Source organism: Anneissia japonica, unplaced genomic scaffold, assembly GCF_011630105.1.
Source record: "Anneissia japonica isolate Jap-2015-1 unplaced genomic scaffold, ASM1163010v1 scaffold8963_len174799_cov130, whole genome shotgun sequence".
Lineage (NCBI taxonomy): Eukaryota > Metazoa > Echinodermata > Crinoidea > Comatulida > Comatulidae > Anneissia > Anneissia japonica.
In genome coordinates, this window is record NW_022734897.1 from 133,044 (window position 1) to 144,876 (window position 11,833).

Consider the following 11,833-nt stretch of genomic DNA (forward strand, 5'->3'; position numbering starts at 1 on the left):
TCAACATCAGACCATGAGCCAAATGCAATAGTTTTATTTATTATTTTTTTAATTATTATTATTTAATAATGTTTCATGTTCAAAACCAAGCTTCTGCAATAACACATTTATTGAAAATCCAGTGTAGGTCACCAATCCATAAATTGTGCAACAAAATAATTTTCTATAGAGTGGAATACAACATTCTATAGAAAATATTAAAATTCTATAGAATGCGTAAACTCTATAAAACATTTCTATAGAAATATTTTGCCTTTATAGAGTTACATAGAACTCTATATAAAGTTCTATAGAATTCTATAGAGCTCTATAGAACTTTTTTGTATGGGTTTTATGTTTAAGACATTCTGTAATGGGCGATTCCACTGTTAGATGTAATTCAAATAAAATAAAATTTAAAAAATAAAATAAAATAAAGATCCAAGCACGGAAATTGACTAGAGCGCTGGTCAGAAAAGTCCTGTGCGAAAATATACAGTAGAAAAGGCAAAACAAAAACCAGACTATTCCACTGTGTGGGCAAAGCTAAACATAATAAAATTCAAATTGATTTACCGCAATTCAAATCAAAATCCTCTGTTGTTATATTTACAATAGCATCAGCATCATTATGTGTTAAGTCTCCTTGAAGTATTGTCACAGTTATACCAGCTATCTTCATTTCTGCACACAGTTCACTTACTTTTCGAAAGCCTGTGTATAAAAGTGAATAGAAACAAGCAATTAACTATATTACTTCTTTCTACTAGATACTATTATAGATTATTTTATATGTTGTTGCAATCTCTGATTCTATCATTTTTTGATTATTAAAGATTCCAAGTTCATCTTTTATCTTGTACTGGTCTTTACTCCACAACAGATGAAAACCTACTTGTATTTAAAATATATACTGTAATTACTCATGTTCATAAAAGTAGGCCTACTGCATGAGTACTCTTGCAAAACTAAAACTTAATTCCAAGATTTAATACAGGAATTTATTATAGAGTAATGCTAATATTTCATACGTTTTTCACGGTGACCAACTGCGTCTTTTGCCCGTAGCAGCTTCGGTGAATTTTTTAGTTTTTTCCCGGCTTTTTTTAAATTCTTAAGCTCATTTTCAAATGCCTAAATATAAAAATGTAATAAAAATATAATTATTATCCGTACGCACAAATTACACAAAATCAAGAGATGATGAGGAGACTAAAGATGAAGTTGGCTCATACAAAGTACTGACCATCTTAACAATAAAAAACAAAAATTGGGGTGGGGGGTGTGGAGTAACGTTATGTTGAAAGAAAGGATCTAAAAATGTGATTAGATATAGAAGTTCATGTTGAGGTTTAAAGTTCACGCTGATGCTTTAAATGTATTTTTAATGTTCTTCTTACTTAGGAATAGCGGCGGCAGTTTGGCGCAGCGGTTGAGGTTCGGGGTTTTGAGTCTCCGCTGTGCCGATTCGCTTGTGTCCTTGGGCAAGGCACTTTAGCTACATTGCTTCAGTCCACCCAGCTGTATCAATGGGTACCAGCAATCTGCTGGGACTACTGTAACCTGCGATGGACTAGTGTCCCGTCCAGAGGGAGTACAGCTCTCAACCGCTTCACACTACAGAAACTGGGGATAAGCTCCAGTCCTATGAGCCCCAGTGGCTTGCAAAGTATTTAGTTATTTAGGAATAAAGAATAATTTAGCAAACATCAAGGCTATTTGGGTGCATACCATTTATTAAGCGCTACAAGTAAAAATAGAATATATCTTTAATTGCAGTAGGATCGCGGCACTCATTGTGCATGAGAACGACGGTTAGGAAAAAAAAAACATGTGTGGATCATTTACAGTATAATTTCCCCTTTGACATTCCTATCAGGTTGTTTTGTGAGATACTGTGGGTGAATTGGTTTCCACTATGGTTAATATTAAATAGGTATAATATAATCTTTTTTCCTCTTTAATTTTTTGTAATATAGGGCATACATTTATCTTTATTCCCGTTAATATCAAAACTTGAATTACTTTATTTATGGAATATACTGCTTCATCTTTGTTGTGATACGTGGTAGAATAAACAATGACGAGTAATAGTAGTGAACAATACAGTATTTTTCTAAGATTGCTAAATCTAAATTTTAAAATTTCAACACAGGGTTGCTAGAGCCGGTCACATTGTTATAAAAAATAAATATCTAAATTTTATTTTACGAATAAAATCGTACCTGAAGCGTTTTAGAATCCTTGAGGAACACCACAAACTTGATGTCCCGTAAGGAGCTATGCGAATGATGTTTTGAGCTGAATGCAATCGCCTCTTCATACATAATCTTTGCTACCTCATCAGCAGGATACTTTAGGTTACCAGTACCAAGAGCAGGAATGGCAATCGACTTCATCTTCGATGCAGATGAGAATATGTTCTTAAGGAGTTTCCTTATGTCCTGTAAACATACCAAATCTATATAATAAAATAGTGATTAATACCTACATATTTTTGCTGTAAACCTCAATCATTTTTTGTTGAAATGAATTAAATTCATCAATATCTACTCCAAAAAATGTGTTGATTCAACACTTCAGGCTAGCTGTATGAGGATGTGGCTTGTTTGGTTATTATCAAAAAATAAGCCTCAATATCTTAGTTGCTTGTGGCGTCTGATAGACAGCAGAAGGTCCCGGGTTAGAATCCCGGTTGGGGAACCTATTTGTTTCACACTTGCTCATTCCTCTTCTTTAATGTTTAAAAAATCATGACTTTCTTCTTGTCTGTGTTACCCTGTAAACCAGTACCACCAACTCTCGTTGTCTGTACCATTACACTAGGTTATCTCTACGCGTCCCGTCCCGATGTACTGGGTTCTTTATAGTGCACACACACCTGCATTGAACTTGGTCCCTTATAAGGCCTTGATGATGTGTGAAATACTTTCTGACAGTTGAGGGCAGCAGGACCTGTCTCGACAATATGTGTCAAACGAATGTTTCCTCTGGTAGATTTGCACTGATAACACTCCTGTTGAAGTTGGCTACCAGCAGCTTTAAGAAGAGCTGATGAGACACCGCCAGTGTTCAAATTTAGGTCAGGTGTAGTTGTGTTGACAATAACATCAACCTAGAATAATCATGATAATAATAATTACTGTAATCCTAATTAGAGTTAAGTTTCAGTTTGGTTGTTAAGATGCTTCCTTTCCCATCTGAAAGATCCTGGGTTCAAAGTATTCGTTTGGTTATTCTTTTACACTACTAACAGCAATCTCTTGACCTAAGCACACAAATAAATATACGCATCTTGTTCTCTGATTAATGGAGTTTATAATATACTGCCACGCAGATGTAATATGACCTTTAAAATTTAACAACCTGTAAAATTGCTTTGTGTATTTTTGTAAGCTATTAGCTTTTCTCCAGTAGGAGCACCGGGGAACGTGCCCCCACCCCTTCCCCGGTTTGCTACAAAATTTTAACAATTTCAATGCAAATCAATGTTTTGTGCTATTTGCCTATTTTGAAACTGTTGTGCCCCCCCCCCCCCCTCCGTTTGAAAAATTCTGGATCCGCCACTGGGATGTGTTGCTGATCAAAAAAATTTAGTTTTCAATGATTTACTATACAAGCAAAAAATTGATTACTGACAAAGTTTAGGGTCTTCTGTATGCAAAGAATAGTACGTGTTATATTTTTCCCTACAAACCCATAGGCCCTATATAAACAATTTTTACTATGTGTCTGTGATTGGCAGGGATTTTTTTGTTTTAATTTTCTATGATATTATAATAATTCCCTTAATTTGACTACATAAGCAGTTGTAATATTGATGTTCCTATTTACACACAAGACAGGAATCACATACATTAAACAAATCGTCGTTTTTATGTTGTTTTACAAAAACAGCTATTTTGGCAGATGCGATAATTTATTATAACAAGTAAACAATAAAAAAGTCAAATATTACCCATGAATCCTGAATCTTGCCCTTTACAAGACTAATGTGAAAACCCTCTCTCGTAGTTAAAACTTCATTATTTATTGTAAGTCCTGGGTTTCTGCTAGTTTGCATTGCAGTAACTTCTGCAAGGTATTCATCATCAACATAATTGTTGTCAATCGCGACAGCGACGTTATCCACCTGATTGATTTTAAATGCCATTCTCATGCTAGCTTCAAATTCTTTGCAAACGTTCATCATAATACTTAGGAAGTACACTTGCTGAATTTTTGATCGAGGATTTTCATTAAAGTACTCTTTTGTTGCCTCTAGAATCGTCTGAGTACAAGGTGTAAGAGGGTAACCATAGATCCCAGAGCTAATAGCAGGCATTCCAATTGAGGCAAGTCCAAGTTTCTCTGCTTCTTCATAAGCACATGTCACTGCCTCCATAAGTAACCGTTTTGACCGCGTTTTGGGGTGATCTGAGTATTTTGGACCGACAGTATGAATGACCTTTTTACACGGAAGGCTACCAGCAGCTGTTACAATAGCCTCTCCTGATGCAATTGGTACACCATTACGGGCTGCCATTATAATTTTACTTTCCTCCTGTATTTCTTTCCCTCCTACAAAAAATATAAACAAATTATTGGTAATTTTTAAAAAATATACATATATTTTTATTAGTATATTTTTTTTGTATTATGTAAAAAGCAAAAGTAACAGCCTTTCACATTTACAATAATTAATGTATAAATTGTCTTTTAACTTCTGCAAATATGTTTTACTGCGACAATAAAACAACAATTGCATAAGACCATGCGATATCTTCAAAGGAAAATATAATTTACTGTACCTGCATCGACAATAGCTTTTGCTAATCCCCCAGCGTGCTGAAGTTTTTCATTTGCAGCATTGACAATGACATCCACCTTCATTTGTGTCATATCTGCTTTGCATACTATTAACTCAATACCATTTTGTATTTTGTGTCGTAACAGTATTTCCATTGCTGCAGTGCTGGTATCTCGGCCACTAAATTCGATAACACACGTGCATGTATTTTCCACAGACTCTAGAGCTAGTCTGCCCTTTTCTTCTTTAAAGAAATTAGCCATCCCTTGTTGGGATAACAAATGTTTGCCTGACCGCACCTTGCTTTTCATGTCATTTATTTTCTTCGTAGCCTCAACAATACCAGTACAATTGCCTCTAATAAAAATGCAGCTGTCTGCTTCATTAGGTTTAAATTTTACAAAGTACATATTCAGAGCTGATTCAACAGCAAAAAGTTCTTCTGAATGATGTTTTTCAAATAACCGAATTACTTCTCTTTCAACGCTCATCTTTTTCTCCAAAATTTGATTGGTAATTAGAAAATGGTCAATTTGGCTGATGGCTTCCTGAACAGGTATGTTAATTCCAGTGATAGATATACAGGATACCTCTTGAGAAACTTTCATTTCAACTGTTACGATATTTGGAGAGTTTAAATCGTCTAGCAATTTTTGTCCATCAGTCGACATCATAACTTTCAATTTATCATTTGGAAGAGGATACTTGTGATGTGTGATTATTTCTTCAATCCTGGATTTTGCAGTCGTAGCATCTCCATCGGAGGTAGAATATATTGTCACTCGATTTCCATATATTTCATATGTAATATGATGATTATAATTCTCAAGTACACTTATAATCTTGTCGTAAAAGTCTGTCAGAAATTTGCAAATTTCAGCATCAAGGAGAAAAGAAACTTCTGCAAAATTCTCCAATTCTTTGTAAAGATCAAGCATGGCACTGTTTATGTCATCGAGAAGTCCCTCAAATGAAACCATATTATTGTGATCATCCACCACCATTTTAACTCCATAGTTACTCATTGCAGCCTCCCCAAACCTAAGCAAATGGATTTGCTTAATCTTGATTGGCTTAAATGTTTTTGTTTTCTTAGTTATATTTTTTTTCCTTTCAATTTCATCATTCATTATTTTTAGTTGATGTGATAGCCTATCCCAAACAATCTTGACAGCGTCTTTTAACCCTAAAATCATCAGAGATGGCGATGAATCATCTGGTAATAGCTCCACACCTTCTGTATCTACGGTTTCTAAGTATTTCTGAAATTCTTCAAAGCATTCATCTCCAATTTCCAATGTCCTTTTGTCAAATGTGTCAGTGAAGAATTGTTTGTAATTACTTGCAGCATGATCTTCCCAATCATGGGTGCCATTGAGGTCCAGACATTCAGCAGCATGCAATTTAAAAATTCCAGGATCATCGGGGTTATGTTCTATTTCTATTCCAGCATGAGACATATTGTCATTGAAAGTCGGAGTCATAAGAACAAAGTTAAGAAGTTCAGGGTCAACAGGTATTGGTATTGGATCTGGTGTCCATCGATGGCCATCTGATACAAGTGCACCAATTTCATCATAGTATAGACACACTTCTAGCTCTTTTTTCTGAAGGTGATGCTTCTTTCTAAGTACTGATTTCACCACTACATCAAGAAGAAAAAATGTCGGAGGTCCAGCAAACAACTATACAGCTTGTATTGTTTTTTTTTTTAATTTTTTTTTTTCTTTTACATTTGTAAATAGGCATATTACAGTACCGGTAAAGGTTCCAAATTATTGAGAATAGCCTGAGGTCATGAAAACTTACCTGTGTAGTTTCCAAACTGTATAGTTACCGCCAACCTTTTATCGTCTAACTGCATGTCATTTATTGGTCCTCCACTGCTTCTGCCGTAATTTTCAAAGTATAGTTTTAACATTTCCTCTGTGAAATTCTTGTCCAAGTTCTGAACAATGATTTTGTCGGCTTCAAACACTTTTTTTGCATTGATTTTTGTATTCTGAAGTTTCTGTTTTTCGATTCTTGAGATCACCTCATCAATATCTTTTAACAACAAAAAAAAATTCAATAAAGCAGTTCACTGAATTATAGTTTAATATAAAAATAATACAACAAATACAATGTGGAGTAATAGTTGTCACTCTTTAATACCTTTAATAGAATCTGTGTACTCCACCATGGCTTTTGTGGGATCTCTTCCAAATTTAATTATCGGTTTGTTCTTTCTTGATACCTTTTCTAGGTAAAGTTGAAATATTTCTAAATTTAATTTCCTTGGAAGATCACTAATCAATAGACAACGGTCGATGAGTGGTCTTTTAGCACATCTCATCCCAAGCTTAACATTCAATCTCGATCCACCCAGCTCATGAAATTTTTGTCCAACAACTGCTTGAGCAACTGGAGTAGGAAAAATGAAATTGTTACAAGTTGGCATGATCACATTGAAGATATGCTCTTTAATCTTAAGCCAATAAAAAATAATTTAAAGAAATATATATTTAATATAGATAATATTTTAATTATTAAAATACTTCATTTGAATTATCTTTATACGGTTTTGTATCTGTCCTTCCAGACTTACAATGGATGACAGTATCTAGCAAGATGCGCATATTTAACACATTGATCTATCCTGAATGTTCATGCATAACTAGGAATTCTTCCCTAAGATAAAAATAACCGACGTAACTGTGCATGATCATTATTGCTACATTTCTAATAACCAGCAAAATGGTGCGAAATAGTTTCTGTTTTAACATAGAAATACCAATAAAAAATAAAAGTTGTAAATTTGAGAGTAGAAAATAACAGGAAACACATTGAGGTGGTATGGACACATAAAGAGAAATTAGGAGGACGATTTTGTCAGAGGGGCAGCGAAACACGTAGAGATGGGCAAAAAGGATAGATTGTGTTCAAGATTAAGGTAGAGTGGTTGATCTAAGCAGAGGTGGTGACAGGAGGAGAGCAGAGAGTGGTGTCGGGAGGACTGGACCCCCCTTCTCCCACCTTTCCATCATCCCCTTGAGGGAACATATATGGAATGATGATAATGAGGATGAATAAGAATAAATACTAAATACAACAGTAGCCACAACAAAAAATAACAATATTAAAAATTGTAACTGCCAGTCACCATCACATTAATTATGGCTACCCCTATTACTAAAATTTCTAGACAATTATTATAGAAAAAATAGACCTATACAAATGAACAAAACAAAGCTGCACTGCACCCTAAAACCTGTAACTGTTACAAGAAAACTACAGAACTAGTCACAGAAAATAATTTTGTATGATTAAATTTACGTACATTAAGAAAGTAAAATGCGTTTACAATTAAAGTTCGATAGTAAACATGATGCAAGTTCAAAATACCTCCCGGTTTCTGAAAATGTATGGTCCAGTTACCATCCACTTTTTGGTTTTTCTGCATTAAAACAATTGGTCCTCCGCCAGACTTTTCATGACTTTCAAAGTACAACTTCAAGTGTTCTTCAGATATACACGTGTTCACATTTTCTACCACCAAAGGTATGTCTTCTTCCTCCTCTTTCCCATCAGTATCACTTGAAGGAGATTTACATGCAACAATTCTCTTTGGCTCTGGTCTTGATACCTTAATATCTTTGTTGTTCAGTCGATGAGATTTTTTAAGAACTCTATCAGCAACTAGGGAAGCCCAAAAAAACATAATGAAAACTATTTTTTATCGATAAAACAATGTTTTTGTTTTTATTTTTTTTTAAATACTGCATTTATTTTTCACCAAAGTAGAAGTGTATCTCAAGTTTAGTACCCATATGAGTTAACTGTTACTGTACTATGCACAGAAGAAAACATTATTATTATTATTAGGTGTACCATACTTCAAAATTCCTTTGTACTGCAAGTAAAGTATGTGCTTGGATTTTTTGAATTGAGGAATCAATGTAGAAACTAAGAGATGAATTCCAGCAATTAATCAAATTTCCAATATACTAAACTGAAAAGAAGTGAATCTACTTACTCTCTACATTGTCAAACTTGACAGTCCATATTTGTTTATTTTCATGGAACACAACGTTGACCTCATTACCACCACCTCCAGATTTTGTGCGACTTTCAAAATACATTTCTAGTAAATCTGTAGATGTATCTCCATGCACCTCCACTTCTGATTTGTCCACTTGTTTATATTGCCACATTTTTTTTGGACGTTGAACATTCAGGAATGTTCCACTTAGCACATGATCATGTGCAAGAATTCTATGCACAACTAAAAGATAAAATACATACTTGTTAATGTTACAACTGATATTAAAACACGAATATAGGCCTATTTCCTGTAAAGTGATGTTTCGTAGCATTGTAGATAATCCTCCGATAATGTATTATCTAAAACGTCTCTTTAGAAAAAAGGTAGACTATTGCATTTTAAATCCGCTGTTGAAAGCCAATGAGAGCAGTATTATAATAACCAGCATGTTCATACATAAAAATGCCACCCTTTAGATCATAGGCCCCAATTGTATTTTTTAAAAAGCAACCTTTTTGGCACTGGCAATAAAATGTCATATATTTATTTAATTTGTACTGTATTTGACCATGTTTTAGCATTAATATGTATTAGCAGTATACTCAATTTAACAATACTGTATTGATATCTTTCACCGACCTATTCATTCATTTTTAGCTCAAGTTAAACTTGTCATTTGATCATTAACCTTGCTCTAGAATTTTATTTTATTTAATTTTCTTACAATGTTCCTTGCACATTATAACTTTTGTAAATTGATCTATATGAATATTTTTGTACTGTTTTCAATATTTTTGTACCGTTTTCAATATTTTATTGTGAATTTTATCAATTTTATTATGATTTTATATTGTATTACTCTATGCTCCCTGCTATTGGCATTCTCACTGTTAAGGGTGAAATAAAATAAATAAATAAAATAAATAACTGGGAAGTATTGATTGCACACATGGGGAAATTGTTAGTTATTGTAAGATTTACTGTTTAATCTACCTTCTTCATTTTCAAACGTAACAGTGAATTTACTTCTGTCTTCATTCATTTTTGATTCTATTATTTCTCCTCCCCCTGATCTTTTGTTCTCAAAATAAAGCTCCAGCGCCTCTTCTCCAATCGAAGACGTAAATTCAGTGACTTCAATGGTGTTTTCTGCAGGACCCAATTCCTCGATTAATGTTACTTCTAAAGTTTTTCCCTCAAGTTTATGTGGTCTTGCACAGACATGTTCTGCAACTAATGTTCAAATGCCTCATTTAAATACATAATGAATACACAATATTGAATAATTTGGTAATGATACTTCTCGATGGGGATAACTTCCTACAACATTCATCCTATTTTCTAAACACGTTTAGGCTTTGCCTAAACACGTTTTAATTTTTTAATTTGTCACCAAAACTGGGACAATTTTGCAGTTTTGACAGTGTATTTTGTTTACTGCATCTGTATCTTTATTGCATTTATTATGTTTTTGAGGCCACGTAATTGATTAATGACAGAAATTTAATTATAGTGGTCAAATTTTAAATATATATATTTTACTGTACTGTACTATTTGATGACTAATAACGTATCAACTTCCATAGACATGCTGTATGTAAACAGTACGGTGACCATAATTTTAGAACATTTTACAAGAAGTTTTATCAATAAGAACAATTTTAGAGGTATTTGCTTATCTAGTGAACCCACCCACCCCAGCCTGCAAACTTATTTCCAGTAGGGTCCTTCAGGTGGTGATTGACCAGTACCGTGCACTAGGATATCAATTTTAGCCTTACAAAGATTGTAAGCATTCTTTAATATGCACATGACCAAGGGTTTAGCCTTTTCTAAAAGACACATTACAACACTTTAACTGCAACACAAGAAGAGGAGAGCCATGGTTATGCACACACAATGGCCTGGGGCGGATCCAGAGATGTCCAAAAGTTGGGCCAAAAGTTGGGCCAATCGAGACAACACTGTACTAGGGGTCTGGGGGCATGCCCCCGCAAAATTTTCGTGTTCTAGACGCCCGAAAATAACATTTGAGGCGTTCTGCGCTATCATATTTTTCTTTCCTTTCATTTTCCCTTTTTCTTTAACCTCTAAAAAGGGGGGGGGGGCAGGCTGGTCTTTCCCCCCAACTAAATCCGCCCCTGATGGCTACCACCAGTTTAGCTAAGGTACTGACATGTCCAAGTCCTGGGATCGCAGCGAGTGAGTTGTCCTTGTCATTGTACAGTATTCAGTAATCTCGCACAATATATAAATTTTCTAATGATTTTATAAGGTGGATGCCCCTGAAATTGTTATTAATGATAAATCTTCTGTATTGCAACATTGGTTATACATACAGCATGTCTATGATAGTCGATATTGTATGTACATCATTATCAGTCATCAAAAATAAAATACACATAGGTCTATAATGCTTTATTATCATGTTTTGAATTGGTAGAAAAGTACACCAAGGGTGGAAATGGTCATTGCTACAATAATTAATAAAGGACAAAAAATTAAAATGTACCTATAGATGTTTTATCCTACAGCGCGTATCTTTTTTTAAAAAGTTAACAAAATTCTCAGGACAATAAATTCTCAGGATATTTAAGAACTGTACATTCAATGTATTTTAAATATCACCTTTTTATTAGACCACCACTATTAAGAAACTTATGAAAATACATCTGTTAATGCTGAAGGTCAATTTTTAAAATGACAGAATATTGAATTAAAAAAAAAAATGTTTGATTTTAAAGGTGGTCTCAGTCTCGAATTAGAGGGGGTATCATAATTAGAGGGTGAGCTCAATGTTGAACGATAAGTGGTTAGTTGGTACTTGAAAATTGGTCTCACAATAATATATATGTACTACTATTATAGTATATTACCATGTAACCCTCTCAGAATATTGGTTTTATGCGTTTTTAAGCATTGACAACGTGAAATATTCGCATTAATAAATTTTAGTGTTTCTAAAGTGAACATCTTACGTATTCGAGTTTCATTACTGTTGCGCTATATTGTACTTTATGTTTCAAAACAAATGGACATGA

At 34.0% G+C, this 11,833-nt stretch overlaps 1 protein-coding gene across 1 annotated transcript in view; it reads right to left on the reverse strand.

The window, feature by feature from the left end:
• LOC117116513 (protein mono-ADP-ribosyltransferase PARP14-like) overlaps positions 1-11,833 on the reverse strand; it is a 40,075-nt gene that overhangs the window by 25,129 nt on the left and 3,113 nt on the right. The window contains exons 2-12 of the mRNA XM_033260575.1: positions 9,786-10,025; positions 8,784-9,032; positions 8,153-8,446; positions 6,923-7,171; positions 6,578-6,814; positions 4,770-6,413; positions 3,938-4,539; positions 2,861-3,094; positions 2,205-2,423; positions 1,011-1,113; positions 556-693 (exon numbers count right to left, since the gene is read on the reverse strand). Coding sequence (XP_033116466.1) covers positions 556-693; positions 1,011-1,113; positions 2,205-2,423; positions 2,861-3,094; positions 3,938-4,539; positions 4,770-6,413; positions 6,578-6,814; positions 6,923-7,171; positions 8,153-8,446; positions 8,784-9,032; positions 9,786-10,025 — 4,209 coding nt within the window. The remainder of the gene's footprint in view (positions 1-555; positions 694-1,010; positions 1,114-2,204; positions 2,424-2,860; positions 3,095-3,937; positions 4,540-4,769; positions 6,414-6,577; positions 6,815-6,922; positions 7,172-8,152; positions 8,447-8,783; positions 9,033-9,785; positions 10,026-11,833) is intronic.